The 23,853-nt window shown below is 38.8% G+C and overlaps 1 protein-coding gene and 1 long non-coding RNA gene across 3 annotated transcripts; one reads left to right on the top strand and one right to left on the bottom strand.

Moving 5' to 3' along the window:
* The first annotated feature begins 1,082 nt into the window (after positions 1-1,082).
* Positions 1,083-23,533, top strand: tfpia (tissue factor pathway inhibitor a). Of its 2 annotated transcripts, none has more exons than XM_044131246.1 (7): positions 1,083-1,349; positions 10,590-10,793; positions 15,641-15,817; positions 16,244-16,312; positions 18,060-18,116; positions 22,192-22,380; positions 22,458-23,533. In XM_044131246.1, the coding sequence occupies exons 1-7, from the start codon at positions 1,268-1,270 to the stop codon at positions 22,523-22,525; spliced, it is 846 nt and encodes a 281-aa protein (XP_043987181.1). In that variant the 5' UTR covers positions 1,083-1,267; the 3' UTR covers positions 22,526-23,533. The 2 variants fall into 2 exon arrangements, with proteins under 2 accessions (XP_043987181.1, XP_043987182.1); XM_044131247.1 differs by lacking the exon at positions 1,083-1,349 and adding an exon at positions 1,440-1,573.
* Positions 4,532-6,820, bottom strand: LOC122839552. Its single transcript, XR_006372060.1, has 3 exons — positions 6,638-6,820; positions 6,253-6,384; positions 4,532-4,718 (listed from the first exon to the last, which is right to left on the bottom strand). It is a non-coding gene; the product is annotated as an uncharacterized LOC122839552 (long non-coding RNA).
* Positions 23,534-23,853: the final 320 nt, after the last annotated feature.

Raw genomic sequence — 23,853 nt, 5'->3', positions numbered from 1 at the left:
GGAAATTATTTCTCTGCTGCTTCAGCCACTGACCCAGAGAAGCAGCTCACAATGCAGGAATCAGACATTGACCTGTGAACTCGAAGCGTCACAGTTTACTCAGGGTGTGTTGACGTCATCTAAACTGACTCATTTCATCCTCACCCTCAGCCATTTCATCCATATTCAGAGACATCAGTTCCTGTTTTCTCTTTCTTCTGGTTCTACAGTCAGAACCTGACCGGAGCTCTTATTTACCTCGCCGTTTCCTGGGGGAGAAAAAGCTAATATAATATTTTCCTCTGTCAGCCTGGAGCCTCCGTCTCTGTCAGAGAGGGAAAAAGCAAAAGCAAACAAAAAACTGATTCCTTCCCTGAATCGCTTCATGAAAAGAGAATCAACATCTAGACGGGAGTTCCCACGTTTGGTGATTTCACACTTACAAAAAGACGGAAAAATACTCAGACTAATTTAATAATTTCACACGTTTAACTGTGAAAACCATGAAATTCAGCAACGATTAGCTCAGATATCACATTGTGAGCTGAGCTGAAGTAAATAAGAGAGAGAAGTTTAAATACATACTGAGAGTGAAAAAACTTCCTAAAGATGAAGATATACCACAGATTTCAAAAGAAAATAAAAACAGGAGACAGCGAAATAGCGCCCCCTAACTTCCGGAGTGCAATGGTCCCATTTCCAAATAAGGTATGAGACTGTCAGTCTGAAACCAGACAACAGGAAGTAGTTGCAACTAGTGTTTTTTAATGACTTATCGCGTGAACAACGTTATTCTTGTGTGATTTTCTTTTAATATATTAATTTTATTTACTGAAAATGCGAAGTTGTATTTTTTCAACATTAGCGGAATATCGACAATGTTTTGCGCACATTTGTAACGAAACGCAGCCGGTTCTGATCCACATTGTCAGAAAGTACCGATTCCGGTTTAATCACTATGGCAACACCAGCGAGAAGCCCATTTGGACCGCAAACTTTCTGGATTTATTATTTATTAATATTAGTGTCAGCTGGAACTGTTTTTCTTGGAAGCAAAGCTGTAAGGAAATTATTGGGAATTTTATTTCATGTGACGTTCTTATCAAAACGGAAGTTCACACCCTTTCACACACACGCACACGCGCACACACACACACACACACGCACACACACACACACACACACACACACACACACACACACACACACACACACACACAGCTGCGCTGTAACAGTTGAAGTTTTCCTGCTAACTTTCCAGTCGGCTGGAATCAGCAGTAGCAGCAGTATGTCTGGTTCTCCGTCCTGGATCCTGAGCGCCGTCTGGCTCGGCTGCCTGCTCGGCTCGGCCGCCTGCAGACGCGGCAGAGGTAACGTGTGTGTGTGTGTGTGAGAGAGAGAGATGGAGTGTGTGTGTTGTTAGTTTTAGCTGAGGTTTGCATTCTTTACCTGACCTGTTGCTGAGCGGAGAAACTTTCTGCGCGTCAAAGTGGATCAGCGTGGAGAGAGGAGCGCGCGCAGCTGTGGACTCACTCCACGAGCCGCTGTGTTTTGGTTCCGGGGTCGGCTCGGTTCGGGTGGCCTTTAAAGTTCGGTACGTTGAATTTGAATCAGATGTAATGAAGGCAAAGCACTAAAAGAGTTTCTGTAGTTTATCTCTGATTTTGTCCGGTTCGCTGACAACAGAATCCATCTAAGTACCGGTCAAAGTCCAAACCGACACCCGAACCACCGAACTGCCCCCTCCGGCGATTCAGCATTTCTGTTTCCAGAGTTTAAAAAGAGATTTTTAAAAAGTTTCCTTTTACTTTTTTTTTTAAGCCAGGAACCAGATCGGTTCGGTTCTGGTTCTGGTTCTGGTCGTGCGGGTCACTGAGAGCCTCCTGAATGTCACCGCCTGCTTCTCTTATCTGACATTCAGCGCTGCCTGCATCATTTCCCTGAAGGAACATTTTCAGGCTCAGTTTTCCCAGAATTTTCGCAACATTTTTCCAGATGATAAAAAAAACAAAACCTGAATCTAAAAATGAAAATAAACAAATTATTTAGAATATTTTTATCCAAATAGCATGAGATTAATCAACAAGAAGGACTAAAAATATGAATATGCAGGATACAGCTCAACCAGGGCCGTATTTTACCCATTTAGGGCCTTGAGTTGATGTCACTGTGGCCCCCCATGGTGATTAGCATCCTGTTTAAATTTAAATATTACTAACAATAACAAAATTAATGAATAGTTGTATTAACTTAACAGTGGTGGGAACCATTAGTTGCGCTGATGCCAAAGCACTACACCAACATAATGACTAGTGGACGCTAAAGCTAACGCTAATGCTAATGCTGACGTGGGACAAAGTGCAAAATTGTGTCAAATCCAAACCTGTTAAATGCTGTAAATGAAAAACATTTCAGCGTCTTCAGCACACTGTGAGCTGAATTCAGCTCTTTTCTTCTTCTCTGCTCAGATTTTTGCGCAGCTTCATGAACATTCAGGCACAAACTGTTCCAGTGCAAAACATCAAACTTTAATCTTTTCTTGGCGATAAAGACAGACGTTGATGTTGTGGATCTGGTTTTTCTCTGCATCATGTTCTGATGCGAGTCGTTTGTCCAACATGTGATGGAGAGTCGAGCTGCAGAGATAAAAAACGGATCCTGTTGATTTTCATCCTCTCTGTTTTCTGGAATGTTTCCAAACGACTCAGATTTAGTTTTTATTTGTAGAATGATTCTGTAATTCGCTCATTCCTCAGTTTTTGTTTTGTTTCCTGACACAAAGAGACTGACAGCAGGTGCTTAAACTCCAAATATAATAACACTAAATAAAAGCTAACTTCCAACAATATTCAGCTCTGACTCAGAAGCAAACAGACATGGGCTTTGTGAAGTTAGTTATTTATTATTTTATAAATTACACAGTTTAAAACTAAATATTTAATTAAGAAGTATTTTAAAAAAATACTTGGCACCAAAATTAATATTTAGCTTAGCGCTAAATACTTACTAAAGCTAAAAGTTTAGTTTGGAGATAAATATTTAGTTAGCAATTAAATATTTAGTTTACTAACTAAACATTTAGTTTGTATGTTAAATATATTTTTTGAATAAGTATTTAGTTTGAATATTTGTTTGAAGCTCTTTTGAATAATCCAGTTAGTTTAAATCTCTGACCCAGCTAAATATTTAGTTAATAAACTAAATATTAGTTTATTAATATTATAATAAACGAACCACTTCCTGTTCCAGTAAATATTTAGTTTATTTAGTTAATAAAGTAAATGTTTTACTCGGTCACAGTGAAATATTTAGCTTTTTTTCCCCACCAGGGGGTCCTTTTTGTGGCTCTAGTGTCCCTTTTTTCATGGTGGGCTGACGGGGGAGGGGGAGGGAGACGGGGGAGCGGCAAACGTCGCCGGGTCCGGGAATCGAACCCGCGACGGCTGCGTCGGGGACTGAGGGCCTCCAGACGTGGGGCGCGCTGACCTCTGCGCCACCGGAGCACGCCCCGAAATATTTATCTTTGATGGGTTAGATATCTTCAGATATCTTCCTCTGTAAATATTTAGTGTGTAAACTCATTTAGCTCGCTAGGTGCTTAAATTGAAACTGTGACATTTAAAAATATTTCTTTAAAAAGTTAATCCATATCTCTGTTTTGTAGGACCGGCTAATTAATCCAAATTATTGCTGATAATCTGTGACCGCCCCTTTAAGGCTCGATGTCGGGACCTGAACGTGTTTCCATCAGTTTTCTTGCTCTCTCTGTTTTTGTTGGAGTTTTAATTTCCCTATAATCTGGAACTGCAGACGTTTCATCAGGAGGTCCCTCATGCAGATAAATACACTAAATACTTAATAGGTTTACTCTGGGAAAACCACGACATTCCCAATGGGGGAATAATAAAGATTTCCAACAGCAAATAATGTTTTTAATCCATCAGACATGAAGCCACAGGGATCAGCTGTTTCTGTCAGATTATTATATGATGGAGGTTTTGTGAAGAGGCGACTGTTCGCCTCTGCTGTTTGCGTTTCATTAATCTGCTGTCTCCTGAGTCTAGAGCGCGTTGCTTGTTGCCACGGTGATTGTCTCACGGAGGCGTAAACACCGGCGCTCATTAATTTGTAGAGAAATTTAATTACTCTGCGTTTGAAGTGGCCCTTGTGTTGTGAGCCTCCGGGCCACAGACGAAGAAGAAAACTTTGAAGTGTCTTAATTATCACTTGCAGGAAGCTGCCGACCTCAGAACAGAGACAATAACGCAGCTAGGAATGATGTGGGAGATGAATCCTGAAAATGGGACCCATAAGGACAGTCCAGCCAGTAGAGCGCCCCTCTGTGGAGAAAACCTGGAATAGTAACATGGACGCCACACCAAAATGTTTGTCTTCAATACAGTTTGTAGGTTTTAGTTTATAGATTTTAACCATTAATTAGGATGAACTCTGACCTCTGTGTTACTGAACCACTTCCTGTTTGTTACTGAACCACTTCCTGTTCCTGTTCAGTTACTGAACCACTTCCTGTTCAGTTAGTGAACCACTTCCTGTTCAGTTACTGAACCACTTCCTGTTCAGTTACTGAACCACTTCCTGTTCCTGTTCATTTGGAGCTAATGAGCTGATGTTCTGGTGGTTGCCGCGGTAACGGGTGTTTTCCTCCACTGTGGATGTTTGATTTTCACCCATTTTGTTGCGAGAAGAGAAGAGAAGCTCTGCTGAAGGTTTCTGAGTCGCTGCAGGAAGTTGAGAAAGAGAAGACAGGAAGTCCTGAGTCTGACAGATTACAGAGAACAGCGGCGATAAGATGCTCTGCTAAAACACGCTGCATGTTTCAGGTCCTCCTCGTCTGCTTTACAGCACAAAGCCTCCCATCTCCAGCTTCACTTGTTCTCCTGCTTCATTAAAACAACTTTCTGAAACTGTTTACTACAGAAAATAAGTTCAACACGGAGGAATCAGACAAAAACTGAACAAAACTACAGATAAAGTTCAGTCCTGCAAGAAATATGTAATTTAAATCCCATTGTTCTCCCTCTGAAGGTTTGGCCTTGGAAAGTTTAGTGGAAGGCGAAACGTTGCAGCTGTGTGAACTAAATCTTTGCCAACCTGTCAGGACGGCCCATAGAAAGCTGAACTGGTGTTATTATGATCAAACACAGCTCAAGTTTGATGGTTTCTTTTTCATTAATTATTTATTGATTTAATTTTGTCCCTTCTGGGCCTCCATACAGCTGGAATTAGTTTCAGCAGCTGACAGAAAGCTGGACTGGTGTTTGTTTTGTCCAGATTCTGATTCTGTAAAATGTTCAGAAATCTTTTTATGTTTGAATTTACTTTCAAGTCCAGAGTTTTGTCTCCACATGAACAGTTTATCCACCTAGACGTTGGTGTTTTCCTTTTATTTTGATGGTTTTCTTTGGTTTAACCAAAGTTTTTACAGTCTTTTTGTGTTTATTTGTATGAAAGACTTTCTGGTTTTGGCAGATGAAGCCGTTCCACTTTCTCCCCATGACGCCACGCAGAGCTGCAGGCAAACTTATGTCCACATCCCTGTTTTCCATTTCTGCTTCTGGGCAGAGAAGCAGGCGACGTCTGTCAAGTTAAAGGAATATTTTGGCCTGTACAGAGGGAGGGCTGAATAATTCTGCAACGTAACTGAGAGAATTTTAAAAACAAAACTGGGTCATCGTTCGTTTCTCCAGAAAGCTTCTGACTGTTGGACGGCTGCAGGTTTCACTTCAGTTTGGAGATTCTTTCCTTCTGCTCAGGTCAGAATGGTAGAGTGAATCCTAAAGCACTAATCAAAAGTATTAGCTCTCTTAAAGCACTATGCAAACAAAGCTAATGCTAAATCATTATGCTAACACAGTATTTAATGGAAGCTAATGCTGAAGCTTTGTACCAACAAGGTACTTAGTACTAGCTAAGAAGTTAGCAAGTCCTATATCACTAATAAAAATATTAGCTTTGCTAATGCTACAACGTCTTTTACTCACTTCAAAATAAGAGCACGCATATACATTTTTCAGCATTCTAATCATTTTTAACAGTCAAAAACCTAAAAACTAATTTGGGGAAGCTAATTTTCAAAGTTAGCAAAAACATAACATTAGCTCTGCTGTTAGCAGCATTATGTCAGTGGTAATGTGTGTATATATCTGAGCCTGTAGGTTTAATTTCAGACGATCCAACCCTGGAAAATGACCTGTGAATGACCAGACTGGTTTTACTGGTCACCCATTAAGAACGGCTGAGTCTGAAACTAACCAACCAGAGCAGAGACTCTGTTGGATCTCTGAGTTCTGCTTCACACTCCACGTATCTTCAAAGATTTCCTGTAGCAGTCAGTCTTGCAGCGATTCCGAAGAGGCCTCTGATGACATGCTAACAGCTAAATATCTGGGCAAGAGAGATGAAAACAAATTTTACTGAACAATAACATTGCTGTGATAAATGAAAATGTTGTTTCAGACCATTTTCTGGTAATATTACTCTATAATGAGCATTCAACACTGGAACTGGAAGACATTTTAGATTTCCAAAATAAACAAAACAGAAACAAATAAAATCAATTATGGATCTCTGTAAACAAAACTGTCTTTAAAAAACGGCCAAAGTCTGAGACCAAAGCAACAGACTGAAAATGATTTACTGTTTACTGTTGGCTTAACGATGTCCGTGATGACATCATCAGCTGGTAGCTAACCCTGCTAATCCACCTCCTTTGCTTTAGCAGCTCCTCTTTAAATGTTGGGGGAAAAACTGAACTTCCTCCTTGTTGCTCTGCATCCTTTCAGATGCTGATCCGTTAAAATAAAACACCTTGTTGCCACGGTTGCGGATCACAACACGTGTCTGTGGGCTGAACGGCGACGCCGGGATGAAAACTGACCGCAGTTCGGTTTCTGAGAAACAATTAATTAGCTGGTTTAGCTTTTCCTCCCGACCGCCTGCCTCTTTCAAGATGGACGCCTCGCTCCTCGTTTCCCCGCAGCAGCACCGGATAACTCGGCTCAGGGCGGTCCGGTCTGGAGTCCGTCTCTCCTGACCGAACCGCCGACCCGGGCGTCCCCAGGCGGCCCACGCCCCGTCTCCCAAACGCCCAGACCCGCGTTTCCAAACCTCCGATTGTTTTCCTGAACGCTCCAGAACCTGCTGGATGCTGGTTCTGATCCGGTCAGGAACAATCTCTGAATCCATCCGTCTGTATTTTAGGCTAATTCTTCGTCTTGAGTCAAACTTCATTCTTCAGATTCTTTTTTTCTCGGCTGATTTTTCCTGTCCTTGTTTTAGCCCCTCCTGTCACTTTCCTCATTCCTAAGAATCCACTGTATGTGTCGACAACTAAATATTTAGTTTAGAGATGAATAATTAGATATTTAGCTAGCACGCTTACTACATATTTCTGTTAGCTGTAGTTAGCTACAGCAGAGCTAAATATTTTGGTTAGCAAGCTAAGCAGTTAGCATCAAAATAAATATATAAATAATAAATATAAAGTTAAATATTTAGTAATCAAGCTAAATATTTACAATTATCAGAAAATTAATTTATTAGTTTAGAGCTAAATATTTAACTGGCTGTCTAAATATTTATGGAAAAGCTAAATTATAATTTGGTAACAAAATATTTAGCTTGCTAACTAAATATTTACATTAGCAAGCTAAATATTTAACTTCAAACTACAATGCTAAATGTTTAACTTAAACTAAATATTTACTCACAAAGCTACATTTTAGCTTGAAGATTTATCTCTCAGTGTTTAATTCAGTTTTGAAAATAAACTTCTGTTGCAGTTTTTCTGTTTCTGAGTGAAGGTCACTCTCAGGCCTCGTTTCAGTGGACGACTTCATGCTCCTCTGGCAGAAAGTTTCATTTCTGCTCCTTTGAACTTCCCTCCCCTGCAGAAGAAAATGTTGCGGTTTGACCTTTTGACCCCGGTGTCGGGTTACGCCCTTCGCACGAGGCTGAAGGAGTTCAGCAGTAAAATGCTGGGATTGGCTCTGACTCAGCTGCAGCTCTTTGTTCGCTGAGGGTTCGGCTCTGTTGCATCTATAAAGGCATAAATGCAACAAAACCAGCCAACATGTGAGGCGACCAGCAGTAATTCAGCCCTGGATCGTTTATCGTTCCACATCCCTGTTTACCTCCACATGTTCCACTGAATCACGTGTTTCTGGGATAAAATGGATTTTAATCAGAAAATTGGCCCCGCTGTCGTGTTTAAGCCAATTATTGTTATCATTTTTTTGCTCAGAGGATTCAACATGGCCTCATTCCTGCAGATAATGGAGCCTCTGTGCCTGGCAGACATATTGGCTCTGTTTCTGTTACTGGGTCAGCCCAGTTCCTGACCTCGGACCGACGGAGGCATTCCCAGATGTTTGGGGTCACGACCCTGCTGGGTGTCAAAAAAACGAGTTTTTAACCGACACATGACTGCAAAATGCTAACTTTAGCTTCTACTATGAATAAGAACTCAGTGTAACCAAGTTTCTACTATAATATTTTTATCTAGTATCGTTATTAGCAGTGGCAGCTGTGGGACACGTCTGCTAAAGCTAATGCGGTTATAGAGACGCTAATTATTTGTTTGGCGCTTTAGCAATTTAGCCTAGAAAGACTGATTTGTTTGGTGAGGTGTGAACGCTAAGCTAACTGTGGTCCTCCAAACCTCCATCTGGGTTCAGTTTGAATATGAACGCCAAGCGGCCCGGGGACCGCTCCAAAACCAGGAAGTGGACTACAGCGCAGAGCATTCTGGATAAATCCAACCAAAGCTAACGTGCTAGCCTAGCGCTAGCAGCAGAAATGGCTCCTGGTCTTCAGCCAAAGACTAAACCTCTAAAATCTGACGCCTCCATCTTGTTTCCATCTGGTGAAGAAGGAAGTTGCTCTCAGTGTCTTCAGAGGTTTTTGTGTGGTTTCCTTCGGTGGTTCTTGGTGCAGCGCCCCCACAGGCCAGGAGGGGAACAGGTTGCTCAAAGGGTTTGGTTGGTTTGATAAAGTGGCTGAGTTAATATTTTGCCTCAAACTGAGACATTTCTAGATGACTAAGATGGTGAAATTAACGTTTACAGTGATGCCTCAGTTTCTGACAGATTATTTTAAAGTTTCTCTTCCAAATGTTTCCATTCTGCGTGTTTTGACTTCACGCCTCTGATAAACATGTTGGGAAACATTTTCTGCCTCGTTAATCGCAGAGGCGTGTTTTTAAACGGCGGCGATGAGCAGCTCATGATGAAGCTGCTGTCAGGGACAGATAACGGCCGGCTGATCGGATCAGATCCAGCCCCAGAGATCAAACTGGGTTTCATATCAGCCTGATTATCAGCCTTTGTGCAGAGAAACCGATTCACTGCAGCTCAACGTGTCTCTGCAGGCCACCAGGGTTTTTGTAACCTGGTCCAAACAAAGTAAATAAACCAGCGACTGCAGGCGAAGGTCACTGCAGCCCTGCAGGAGAACAGGAAACTGGAGTCGTTTCCATGCAGCTTCTCCTCGTCTCACAGCCTGAGGTTCTGACGCTGTGACCCGATTTCTTCCTCTGCAGAAATTATTATTAAACTGTTTTTAAAGCTACAGCAACTTTTATAGGAAATATTTGTTGAAGCTGTGACAGTTTGGCACGAGACAGACAACATGAGGAAAACTGTCTTCTCCCAGTGGTAACAACCAATCAGAGCCGGGAGGCGGGTCTTAATCACCTTCTGTTTCTGAATGCTAATGCTAGTTAGCATAGCCACTCATTAAGAAGGATAAATGGCTTTCCTGTTGGTTCTCTGCCTGCGCATACACAACGTTGATTGACAGCGCTAAGCCCCGCCTCCTGGCTCTGATTGGTTGTTTTTGGTGCATTTCTTCAGAAGATCAATTGATTCACAGATTATTTGTCTCATTATAACAAACTGTCACAATGTCATCATTTTAATAAACCTTTTACAAAACTTACAGCCTGAAGCTACAAGAAAATAAGAAAGATTTTAAAAAAATTTAAACAAACATTTATTCAGTTTTACAATTTATGATTGAGATTGAGATTTTTTTTAATGATTAAATCTCATAAAGTTGTGATCTATAATTGTAATCATACACGTGAAAATGCTTTGATTTAAATTAAATTTCTGTGGCATGTTTTCCTTTTTTCCTTTAGATGTTTTTGTTTTTCTCTTTTTATTGTTTGAAAATGTTTGAGTTTTGAGGATTTTATTTTGATGCCCTTTGCTCTCATTCATAGTCAGATTGCATGGAGTCAAGCTCACAGCGACAGTGGGCAACCAGTTAAAAATGTTCCCAAAGCTAAGAACAGGATGTGCTTTTATTTTGATAAGCAGAAAATGTCTCAACAGTGAAAAAAATGACATTTTAAAGGCGACTTAAGTTTGTTATTGACTTAAAAACAACAGAAAAGTTGTTTATTTCAACATTTAGTTGGGAGAAACGTCCATTTTGTTTCTGCAGAACAAGTGAAAAACAGAAACAGCAAATAACCCAACATGGTGGTCAGTTTGTTCTCCACTAGCCTAAACCAAAGTTAAAAGCTAATGCTAACCGCTAAAGTTAAACTATTATTTTACAGTTTGTTGTTTCGTCCTCTTGGGCAGGTCATGGCGGCCATCATAACCCCGTCATCTTTAACGAGTTCTGTGCCATGAAAGACGAGTCGGGGCCGTGCAAGGCCATCAAGGAGCGCTACTTCTTCAACGTTAACTCTGGGAGCTGCGAGAGCTTCGAGTACGGCGGCTGCAGCGGAAACGCCAACAACTTCGAGACGATGGAGGAATGTGAGGAGGCGTGCGTCTTCTCAGGTGGGACAAAATTATCAAAACTTCTCAGGTTTAAGTGACGTTTGTTTGTTTTATCTGCTCCTTTCCCAGCTGCATCCACTCACCTGTAATTAGCTCATTTCCCTTTTTGCTGTTGTTGAGTTTTGTTAATTTGTTTTCACCTTCCACCACCAACCTCCTGCATGTTGGTCCGATCGTACCGCACCCATCACCAGAAATATGATGTTTTCATGAAAGTATCATCTCTCACCTCGGGCAGAAAAATGTATTTTTAATATAGTTATTTTTATAGCGAACACAGATCACTGCCAGCTCTGATTTCTCAACAGTTTTGCTGAAGGTTTTAACTTCTGTTGAAAGCAGTTTGCTGATACTTGACTCTAAAACAGAGACAAATAAAAGATGATTTAATGCTCCGTCCTGCTCATGTTTGACTGAAACAAGCCTGATAAACAGTTATTAAATGTGAACAGTGGTGGGCACTGCTAACCAAAACGTTAGCAGCACTAACCCTGAAACAGTAATAATAAGCATTAGCTTTGCTAAAGCTAAAGTGCTAAATCAACATGGTTTTCAACAGAAGCTAATCCTTAAGTATAAAATTTAACTATTTACAGTAGTGGCTACCACTTACTTAAAAGCTAGCTGTGCTAGGTAAACGAATCATAAACATTTGCTCCATAAATGCTAAGTTGCTACGTCAGCATGTTAATTAGCAGCAGCTAAAGCTAATGAACTAAATTGAACCATTTTGAGTAGTGGACATCGCTAACTGAAAGGTTAGCTGTACGAGTCCTGAAACACTAATCATAAACATTATGCTAATGCGTTAATCACAAATATTAGTTCTGCTAACATGCTATTACATCATGATAATAAGCTAGAGCTAATGCTAACGCTCAAATTTCAGCCAGTGTGTGTTATATCACCCTCCACTGGTCAAAGTTTGTTACTACACGTTTTCCTTTACGGTTTTCACGTCAGGAAGTGAAAAAACTTTTCACTCATCGTTTCAATTTTACTGAATTTTCTAACTTTGCAGCTCATTTGTCAGAACTTTGGTAGATTTTAAACTGAAGTGATGCATTCTGGGTACTTGAGCTAATACAGAATGCACTTCATCAAGGGTTTAGAAGAGGAGTACAGGAAACAGAACTTCACCCCCTTCAAAATAAGAGCATAAATATAAACTTGTCACTACTTGAAGAATTATTAACTAAAACGTCAAACTTCATTCAACTGAAAGTTTACAAAACAGCCAAAGAAATTAGTGGTTTAGAACTAACTAGGGGATGCTATCAGTGCTAAAAATGTTCAAAGTTAGAAAAATGCTAACATTGAAAATGAATATTAGCTCTATTATTATTACATTAGTGCATTAATTAATTTAAATTTAAACGACAAATTAAAAGGAAGTAAATCCCTTCCCTTCTTTTTTAGCTTGATCTTTTTGAGAACAAACTCACAGTATGATGCTGCCACCACCAAACGTGACAACGTTTAGCAGTTTCATATCATAAGGAGCCTTAATGTCAGTCAGTCATGACTTGTTGCTTCATCAGGGAAAGCGAGCAGCCTGCTGGAGGGAGGCAGCGGTTTGTTCTGGTTCTGTTTGAGTCCCAGATGGAAAGTTTCTCCTCCCATTCATGCTGAAAGCCACAAGTTGGAGCACGCACCTGAGATGTCTCAGAGTTTCTTTGGCCTGCATGGCGTGACTGAGCTTCATGGTACAGCAAGGCCTCAACAAAAGATCCTGCTGCATTTCAACACTTTCTCCAGGCGTAAACACGGAAATCTGATGTTGTGGGGAAAAACTACAATCTGCTTCAGGCTTCTCCACAACTTTATGTTCATTTTCAATTTTCTGCACATTGTTTGGTTGAGTTTTATTTCTTTACTCTCCTACCTGTAATCACCTTTCAGTGCATTTACTCTGGATTTATCAGATCCGCCTGTTTTCCCCCTCGTGTCTCACTGATTTTTATGCTACGGGGTCAAAAAAGAAACAGTAGCTTACAACACTTTAAAAGTCTTAGTTTGCAGAAAGAGCAGAGAACTGATAAATAAGATATTTGGGAGGAAAGTACAAAGAAATGAGGGAATATTTTAGTCGTATTTATGAGTAAACAAATATAAACGAATCCAGAAGTTTTCTGGATTTTCTGCAGTCAGTTTGTGAAATCAGGCTGAGTTCAGCAAAGTGCAGCTTTGACTCAATGACAGCCAAAGTGTTTCTAAATGTCAGCTTTGCTTTGAGCTCTGAATTACTGACATTCATTGTAATAAAACTGCAGCACAGAAAGTCAGAGCTGCGAAAGAGGAGACTAACCTGCTGCTGTGAGAGGAAAGAGGAGAAACAAAATAACTTCAGCACCTTTAAACCACCTTAACATTTTTATTCAGTTCCCAAAATAATTTAAAAACAAAGTTTTTAATATTAACTTTAGCAATTCTGAAAAATTCAGCTAATAAAACCAAACCATTTAAACAAACAAGAATCCTTTTTACAAAGAGAAGATGTAAATAAAATGACATTTCTGACTGATAACTTCACCCAGCAGGCGAATTCGACCCAAATCCAACTTTTTTCAGCCGTGTGAACGATTCCCATCTTTTCATCAATTTTTGCCACTTTTATATGTGGAACTCAGTCGGATGTGATTGTTGTCAAAGTGTCGCATTTTATCCGACTCTCATGTCTTTGACGTCCCTATTTAGCCTGAATTATAATGTTGATGCGCCGTAATTCAGCACCAGAAGAAGAAAGACGCTGTAAATCTGGATGTAAACAGTAGCTACCTTTCCATCCAGTCCAAACGTTAGCAAATTTAACTTTTGAAAAAAAGGGAAATGTAACCGAAGTTGGAGGGAAATTGAAACTGCTTCTTACCCAGCAGGTTGTTGCTAGGTAACCAGAGGGTGAGAGAGTGAGTTGATGTAAAACTCACCAAACCTTCGACTTGATGAAACAACAAGAACAAATCAGATTTTCATTCCAGAAGTGCAGAGAATGGAGCCTGAAAGTTAACATTTTTATCTAAAAATAAGAGAAATATTCTCACTTTTAATGTCATTTCTATGGCAAAATGTGTTGGGTTTTTTATATGTGAAGTTTATTCATGTACAGAGCACATACTACTCAGAAAAAGTTCAGGATATTTGGCTTTCAGGTGAAATTTCTGGAAAGAGATTCAGAGAAATGGTTTATTAGAGTAGACATTTCGCCCCCTAGTGGCCGCTGTTAATCTCACACCCTAACTTGATTTATTTTTTGTTGTCAGATGTAAATAAAATCCTTTCAAAGGAGTAAATCGCGTGACGCATCAGGTGAAGAGCTTCAGCTGTCCTATTTTTTCTGCAGATCAAAATGGCTAAAACAATCCCAGTATTCAGATTAAACGGATTGTTTTCTGTCACTGTGGAATAATCTGGAGTCCTCCGCGCTGATTGGCTGTCAGACGGAGGTTTTCTCCGGTGAGCCGCTACCTGCTGCTGCTGTTTCCTCCACAGTTTAAACAGATAACATTTTCTGAATTATTCATCAGCGCGTTGCTCTGGAGAAGGAGTTCAATGCTGCAGTCTTCTCACACATCTGTTTGCCCGGAGCTTTGAGCCAAAGTCACCTCATGAAATGCATTTTGATTTTACAGCCGCAGCGTTTTAATGGCGGCCGGCCCTCGGCGGAGGGCGGCTGCTAAACAGATTAGCAAACAGAAGGTGTGCAGATGTGATGCATTCATGGACGTTTGGCTCACAGAGACTTCAGTTTGGCAGAAGGTGAATTCCTCTTCTGCCGTCTTGATTGATGAATAACCGTCTGCGGTCCAGAGAGCCTAAAACAACAGCGACCTACAGAGGGTCCAACCAAATATTTACATAAAATTCATCAACACCTCTGTTGCTCTCCTGAAAGGTAAAAGTTTACTCTGACATTTCTTTCTTTAAACACTTTGGGAAAGCGCCGTGAATGGCACCATTAGCAAAAACGTTGCCGGTGCTGATCCTAAAACACTAATCATACACATTACCTCTGCTAATGCTATACCAACATTTAGCTAATGCTAAAGTGCTACATTCACCCATTTTGAGTAGTGGGTACCATTAACTACAACGTCAGCGCTGTAGCACCATAGTATATAGTGAAATCTAATGCTAAATGCTACATACAACCATTCGGAGTAGCAGACACGGCTTCCCTAACCCTAAAACACTGATCATAAACATTACCTCTGCTAATGCTAAAGCACTGTATCACCATGATATTTAGCAAAAGCTAATGCTAAAGTGCTAGGTTCAACCATTTTGAGGAAAAGGCACAGCTAGTTCAAACATTAGCTGTGCTAACCCTAAAGGATTTGTCATATTTGCTCGGTTGTCTCTAAAACGCTATTTCAGCATGGTAAGTAGCAGAAGCTAATGCTAAAGTGCTAAACTCAATCATTTTAAGTAGTGGGCACCACCAACTAAAAGATTAGCTGCACTAACCCTAAAAAACTGATCATAGCCGTTAGCTCCGCTAACACAAAAGTGCTGCACTAACATAGTATTTAGCAGCGCTAATGCTAAACTCAGCATTAAATAGAAGGAGCGGTTAACTAAACTGTTAGCTGCTCTAGAGTTGCTGTTTTTTTAAAAAATAACCAAATAGAATAGTTTTTTGCAATTATAATTAAAACAGTAAAAATGTTGCGGCCGGGCTGCTGGAGGTTTGGACAGCGCTGAACTCCATGATGATGTCATGGTTTTGTAAGTTTCTGATTGGTTCAGTTGAGCCTCAGAGATCATCTGCTGCGTCACCATGTTGGAGCTAAAGTCAGTTTGTGTTTCCTGCTGCTGTTAGCGACGTCTCTCTGTTGTGTTTTTGTCAGACGATAAGAACCCGTGTCACCTGCCGGAGGCCCCGGGCCCCTGCCGAGGTTTGGTGAAGCGCTTCTTCTTCGACAGCCAGACGCAGCAGTGCAGACATTTCTACTACGGCGGCTGCTTCGGCAACGCCAACAACTTCAGGAGCATGGCCGACTGCCAGCAGAGATGCCTCAACACAGGTCAGCATCGCTGTGTCCTAGTCAAAGCATCCGTTTGTGATCTGCAGGTGCAGAATGTAAATGAGGAACGTTGTTTCTGTCCTTTACCTCGAAGCATCAACTACATTTCAGAGGAGCAGAGTAATCAGAACAGCTCAACCTCAGATAATTAACTTTGTGATCAATTTTCAGCTGAGCATGAAATCACTTTTCACTTTGATTTAAATCGTTTTAACTGACCGGAGCCGACTCAATTACGCTCAACTTATAGCCACAAGCAATTTGGAGGCTGAGATTGTCAGGAAATAAGAGAAGAAGCAGCTTTTTCACTCTGAGATGTGCAGAAAAATCAATTAGTCTTAAACATTTTGGCTGTTTTATAAGGTGAAAAACTTTAATGATAAAAATAGTTTCCTTTCCTTTTTGCTTCTTGTTCTGGTTTTACAGACGAACCCACGGCAGCAACAGAAGTCCATATGAGGAAACCCGCCATGACCCGTCCAACCATCGCCACAGGTAGCAACCAGCATTTTTATAAACATAATATTCTACTTACAGCTCCGTCTAAATTATATCTGCTTTTTACTGCTGACTTGTTTTTTTAAAATTGTTAAAAGTTTGTAAAAATGTTAATGTTACTCATGTTACATCTATACATCATATAAATTTATGACACAGAGAGAAATATTTTAAACAATTTGTGCCTAAAATAATTAGAATATTGGACAAAAGATGTACCATGTTCATAGAAAGTTAGGTGGAAGGAAAAAGTGTGTGCTAAACGTTGTCAAAGTTAGCAGAAACACTAAATCGTTACTCGTTTTAGAAATGAAATGCATATACTATGTAGATTATTAAGTGCGTAAAAACATAAGAATGTAGCAAAACATAGCAAATACACAGGAAGTTGAGTGGAAGGAAAAAATATGTGCCAAATAGTTTCAAAGTTAGCAAAAAATGCTAATATGTTACTCATTTAGAAGGAGAACTTATATATCCAATAGAATTCAAATTAGCATATTTGTAAATTAGCGGTTGTTGATGATGATGTCATGCTACTGAAAGCTTCTGATTGGTTCATTCACAACATCTGAGATGAACAACCATGATTAGCTTAACATAACTGGAGGGATGGTAGAAGCTAACTTAACTTAGCAATTATTTAAAGGAAACGTAACTTGTTTAGTTGAAAGAGACAAATTAGCATTTATTTGGAAATCAAAAATACTTTAACAAATCACTTAGCTTAGCTTTTACTGTAGCTACTTTCTTCACTTAGTTTAGCACATAATTTATCAGTACATGTAGTTTACATATTAGCCTTGTTCAGTCTAAATGGACTAATTATCATTTAGTTACAAATCAGAAATATTTCCCTGAAACTTTTCTTGCATCATTCCAGGTGATTTTTCCAAACCAGAACTCAGATTTATGAAATCCAACTTTGTTCACATTTCGCTCTTTCCAAAAGTCATTCAGATGTTTGGTTGGTTATCTTTCAAATCCTTTTATACAAGAGTTAAATTCATCTCAGTGTGTTTTCTATCTGATTTCTGACCCTCCAACTGAATTCATGCAGCTGGAAAACAAACGGATTGAAGTTTGTAGTTTGTGAAGAGCTTTGTGGACTGGTTAGCGCTGCGACTGTCACTGAGCTTTAAAAAGGACGAATTATTAAATACATGGAGGTAAAATGAAATCTCAGTTTCCTGGTGTAACTCGTCTCTGGTCTCTGTGTTCCTGTCAGCAGATGATATTTCAGAGTTCTTGTATTTTTCCTGCAGCGTCTGATTTATTGTCAGCTGTTTAAACATCGACGTTTTCTGCCGCCCTGAAATTCTCCACCTCTTCACATAAATCTCCTTTTTCTGCAACTTTTTAACGCCGGCCTCCTGAGGCAACGTTTTCAGCATCGTCAAGCAATATCAGCTCAGACGTGCTTTTTAAGGAGGCAAATAATGGCTTCATTTGCATATTAGTGAGCCGTCTGAATAATTAAAAAACTTCGTTCCCTGAATTTAAATCTGAAGTTTCTATAAATATATTTCCAACACTGTGGTTTTTGCATCATTTAGGAGATAATTTATACTTTTAACTTTCAGGAAAATACATTTCCCAATGTTTGGTTGTTTACGTAAAGAAATAAAACCCATCTGTTAAACATAAACGTATAAACAGTTTATCTTCCTGTCACATTATGTCCTTATAAATGTTTTCATAACAGCCAGTAGAGAAGATGCTTTAATAGATGTTTGTTTTGCAGAGGAGCTGATTGTGAGCGAACCACAGGTGCAGCTGAACGCCTCCGACTCACAAAGAGGTAAAAAACGGTTCTGTTGTTTCAACAGAATAACAATATTTCATATTTAACGTGTTAAAACTCGTCATGTTGTAATTATTCATCACTAAAGGTTGGGATGGAAACAATTAGCTGATGCTTGACTCTAATTCTGCTGCTGAGTTTAAACATGCAGATAACTTTAGATTTTTACAGTTGTAATTAATATTCACAGTTTCCTGTTAGGGGGTTCGTTTGATTCATCAACTGGAGACATTTTGTGACTGTCGTTAGCTGAACTTTATGATGAGGAACATAAATGTCTCTCAAACTAAATCACATCACTACAACCCTTCAAAACAAAAGCTCTTAATGTTTTTCTCAGAAATTCAAAATTACCAGAAGTGAAATGATTTCATTTTGTATTTTTCTACATAAATTTTAACATAAAATGTTCAAATTCTCAAACTCCTGGACTTTAGCTGCAGCTGGGATTCTTATCAGCAATAATACGTCAAACTAGAACAAAGTGGATAAAGTTAACAATAATGTTAGCATGACGCTAACAGCAACATTAGCATCATGGCAACACTAATATTGAATAGCATTAGAATAATGGCAGCAATAACATTAGCATAATGTTTGCAATATTATTAGCATAACACCAACAACAGCATTATGCTAACCGTAACATTAGCATCATGGCAACACTAATATTGAATAGCATTAGAATAATGGCAGCAATAATATTAGCATAATGTTTGCAATATTATTAGCATAACACCAACAACAGCATTATGCTAACAGCAACATTAGCATCATGGCAACACTAATATTGAATAGCATTAGAATAATGGCAGACATAACATTAGCATAATGTTTGCAATATTATTAGCATAACACCAACAACAGCATTATGCTAACCGTAACATTAGCATCCTGGCAACACTAATATTGAATAGCATTAGAATAATGGCAGCAATAATATTAGCATAATGTTTGCAATATTATTAGCATAACACCAACAACAGCATTATGCTAACCGTAACATTAGCATCATGGCAACACTAATATAGAATAGCAATGGAGTAATGGCAGACATAACATTAGCATAATGTTAGCACTATTATTAGCATAACGCCAACAACAGCATTATGCTAACAGTAACATTAGCATGTTGGTAAATCACAACAAATGCCTGTTGGACTTCAATGAATAAAAAACTTCAATAATAAAACGGAAACTCTCTCTGTTGTGAATTGTCAACAGGCTCCATGTTGGTTCATAACTCCTCCTGTTAGTCAGTGGAAGTCGGATAAAGTCGTTTCAGCAGAACCCAGCGATAAAAAGCCACATTTTTATTTTGGCAAAGATTTTAAATGGTGGAAACAACTGGAGAGTTTATTAAGTTAACATCTGGAAAACCTTTAGCCAATATTTCAGAACGTTCCCTGATGGGCCCCGTTGTCCTGAAACAAATGTTGATGCAACTATTTGTTTCTGGATCACATGTTGACCCACATGCAGAATCAAACCCAGAACCAAACAGGAGAACTGCTGGTTAAACCTCTAAACATTTCAGCTGGATTCATGGTTTTACGTTTAAACGGTGAAAACCTGATGGTACATGGTTGACAGCTGGTTGGACTGGGGGTCAAAGGTCAGAACCAGAGTGCATCAGTGCCCTCATTGGATATTAGTAATGAGGGAGCATATTTCACATTTCCTGGTTTGGTGTTGTGGCTGCAGAGCGCAGGGGAAACCGACTCCGGCTCCTTTAACTCAGAGAAAGAGTTATTGCTCAAAAAAACCAATTTCGCTCCTGTCAGAGAAAAATAGTGAGGAAAAGATTCAGGTGGATCCGGTTTCCACAGTTTCCTGGTTATTAAGTCGAGTTTATCTGCCAGACAGTTTGCAGTGTTCCACATACTAAAACACAATGAACCTTACAATGCAAATAAACAGAGAATCAATGAAAAGTTCAAACCAGATCAGAACTAATCAATATTTAAAGTACTTTTAATCAAAGGCTACGCGAAATAAGAGTTTTAGCATTAGCATTTTAGCTAAAACACTAATGTTTTCATGTTTAGTAAGCCAGTGTTGGTCAGCATGCTAGTGATGATCCACAGTGATTGTTGATTGTTGTAATGAAGAAGTTAAGCTAATATTAGCATTTTAGCTTATTTAGATTTAAAAGCTAAAGTGTATATGCTAAATGGATTAACTTGATGTTTGTCAACATGTTAAAAATAACCACCATACAAATGGCACCATTCAGTTTAAAATTAGCATTTTAGCTCATTTTGGTATAATGGCTAATCTTAGCATACCGGATGGTGTGAGTCAATATTAGCATTATAATGATAGCCATAGAGCTATCTCTGTCATTAATGTAGCATTAGCATTTCTGCTCATTTTAGCCTGCTAATCTTAGCATTTTAGGCCTTTGTGCTCACACTCTAATGTTTTCATACTTAGTTAAGTACGTTAATGTTAGTCAACATGCTAGTGATAACCCACATATTCATGGTAGCAGTTAAGCTAACACTTGCATTTTAGCTAACTTTGATTTAAAAGCTATTTACATCCTTGTAGCTAACCCTAGCATTTTGGCTAATTCTGGACATTATGGAGCTAAAACAAACACAAACTGCCTTTTGTTTTTAGCCATTCAGGCTCTGATGCTGCAGATGAAACTCAGCAACAAAACCCTGATTCTGGACGCACTTTGACACGCCTCTTTCAGATTTCCCTGAAGGTTTATAATTTATATCCAATATTTTACTCAACAACAAATGATGGTTAAATAGTATTTCAGGTCTGTAAGCTTTAAATTTCAAACCACAAAGATTGAAACATAAACAGGATGGTACAGAGGAGGTAGTCTCAACCAGAGGCGAAACAGTGACACCTTGTGGCTAAACGGAGGAATAGTTTTAGATAATACCAATAGATAGATGTCATTTATCCTTCTCTTTTAAAGAATCTACTAAAAACAAACAGAGATAGGAACAAAGCATTGAAGGAACACTTCTTTCCTTCAACTTATAGTTGAGTGGAAGGAAGATCAACCAGTGAGGAAACAGAGAGACAAAGAGGAAAGATTAACAGCCAGAACTTCAGCTGCAGGTAGAAACTGCCTGAGATGAGAGTTACAGTTACTTGATACAAAAATAAATCCACTGAAGTTCTATATATGATTCTACAATAAGAGCAGTTTGTGAGATTTATTATTAAAACAATAATCAAAGTGACTCTAGAGAAACTGCTGTTTGAATATTTCTGTTGTAGCATTAAGGAAATAAAACACAAATGTGACTTTGCTAGTTCAGTAGCAGAAAGTTATTTGCACTAATAAGGAAAATTAAAATATTCACATATTTTTGTTTTTGATAATTATGAATTAAATAATAGAAGTGAATAAAGTCCCAGTTTTAGTGTCAGTTAATTATTTAAGATAAAGGGAAAAAAGAGAGTTGTGCACAATTTTCAGCTTCTTCTTCTTCTCATTATTATTATTATTATTATTATTATTATTATTATTCAGTTTTGAAATTAAAAGGTTATATTTTCAGATATATCGTTTGAGACGCTGCTCGACCTCAAGTTCAAAAACTAAATAAACTAAATATTTAGATCCAAACTAGATGTTTATTTACTAAGATAAAAACATTTAGCTTGAAGCTACTTTTTTAGTTTACAAGCTAAGTGCTTAATTTATCAGGCTAACTAAATATTTCCCTTCAAACTAATATTAAGTTAGTAAGCTAAATAATTAGTTTCAAACTAAATGTTTTAGTATGAAGCTAATTTTATGTATAAGCTAAATATTTGGTTTGTTTACTAAATGTTTAGCCTCTATCCTAACTGATTTGTCCATGTATTTATTCTGTTAATGAGTTAAATGTTTAGTTTGTGTTTTTGCTTCAACAACATATTTAGATTGCCAAATTAATATTTAGTTTGGAACAATAACATTTACAAATGAATCCTCTTTTTATTTCCTTTTATAACCAAATTATTTCTGATAATCTGACTGTTTTAACCCGTGGCTGCACCTTCATGCTGCTGCCAGTGGGGGCGCTGTTTCTCTGACTGTCTGCCTGTCTGCCAGACTTCAGCGCCTCAGAGATCTGCTTCAGTCCCATCAACCGCGGCAGCTGCAGCGGCGCCTCCAAGCGGTTCGCCTTCAACCCGGAAACCAAGCGCTGCCAGTCGTTCTCCTACAGCGGCTGCGGCGGGAACCAGAACAACTTCCTGCTCCGCAAACATTGCTACCACAAATGCATCAGAGGCCAGAAGGGTAAAGACTCCAAACACACAGAGACGCAGCGCGCTGCCGCTGCTGCTCCTCATCTTCACGGCTTGGTTCTGTTTCAGGCTACAGGAGGGGGATGATCCGAATAAAGAAGAAGAACATCGACAGCATCCTGAACCGCGGGGACTGAACGCCGCACCCTGCGGGACGCCGCCGCGCCTCAACTATACATGTATTTATCTCTGTATTATAGCTTCACGCCTTTTTTCTTCAGAAAATCTCTTGTTTAATAGTGAGCTGTTTATGTTGATGGACAATTCTGTGCAAAAGTCTTGAGTCATTCCTCAGAAACAAGAGGCGGTTTTAAACTTTAGCACAGAAGCAAAGTAGAAACTTAAAGTAACTCTGAGATTATTTTGAACTTTAAACTTCTTCTGGCTTCATGTTTCTGTTTTTTATCAGCAGAGATTCTTCATTTTCACCCCAAACTGAAACATTTTAGTTCAGATTCTGATCTATGTGACAGTAACACATTTCTGTTTTTATTTCTGAACTTACAGTTTTCAATAAATAAGAGCTCTGAAAAGTCTAAAATTATGAAGTAAAATAAGTTTATGAATCAATTAAATAAAGACCCAGAATATCATTACAGTGTGAAAACAGCAAAGACTGATGGGAAATATTTAAACCCTCCTCATGCAAAGATCTCTACTGCTCTCGTTTTGATCTGGAATGACATTAAAGTTTCTATAAAAGAATAAAATAACATAAAGAGATTTAAAACAGTTATATTTATGTGTATCTGAGTTCTAAACTGTGAAAACATTCAGCTGCAACCAAAAGGAGTTGTGCAAAAATATTCTGTTTTATTTTTGAGAAACAAGCTGAGATGGTTACACAAAGTTGTAACAATCTGTAAAAATCCTAAAGAAAACTTATTTTTTGCACATTTATGCTGATGAATATTAAACTGGATTCCAGTTCTGCCTTCATTTTGCATGAATTATTCATTTTGTTTGAGTTTTTGTGGGTTTTTTGTGGTTTGGTACGAAGCTTTAAAGTTGCTGATTTTGTTCTTTTATTTGTTGAAATATTTTCCTTTGCTTCATATTTCGGTCTCTGACTATCAGCTGTTTGTGTCTGCAGTTATTGATCACTGTAAATGGATTCATTTATTGATTAAACGAACCCCAGAAACTGTTTTTAGTCATTATTATCCGTCACCGCAGCGGAGTGAACACCAGGGGGCGCCGTTGCATTAAATGCTGCATTCAGAGCCGCCAGACTGGAAAATATTCAACGAACTAAGAGCCATTTCTCTTCTTCCTCGTGACGATAAAGCGTTTTGTTTCTGTTTCTTGCTGCTAACCTGATCTGGAGGATCATTTTCCTCTGTGTGTCCAATAATAAGTCATGAAAGAATTAATTAAAGTATTTATTAATCACTTCATGGAGTAAAAATCAACATCTGTTGCTATCATTTCCATCGAATGCATGAAACATCTGGATGCTGCTTTT

The sequence above is a fragment of the Gambusia affinis genome, linkage group LG11 (genome assembly GCF_019740435.1).
Source record: "Gambusia affinis linkage group LG11, SWU_Gaff_1.0, whole genome shotgun sequence".
Taxonomy (NCBI): domain Eukaryota; kingdom Metazoa; phylum Chordata; class Actinopteri; order Cyprinodontiformes; family Poeciliidae; genus Gambusia; species Gambusia affinis.
Note: the sequence above shows the minus strand (reverse complement) of the source record. Positions and strands in the feature narration are given on the sequence as shown.

What these genes read in the sequence shown, in the direction of transcription:
- tfpia (XM_044131246.1), top strand. Translation starts at nt 1,268, where the DNA reads ATGTCTGGTTCTCCGTCCTGGATCCTGAGCGCCGTCTGGCTCGGCTGC. An exon ending in CGCCTGCAGACGCGGCAGAG is followed by an intron (nt 1,350 to 10,589) that starts GTAACGTGTGTG and finishes CCTCTTGGGCAG; the next exon opens with GTCATGGCGGCCATCATAAC. An exon ending in CCGTCCAACCATCGCCACAG is followed by an intron (nt 16,313 to 18,059) that starts GTAGCAACCAGC and finishes TTTGTTTTGCAG; the next exon opens with AGGAGCTGATTGTGAGCGAA.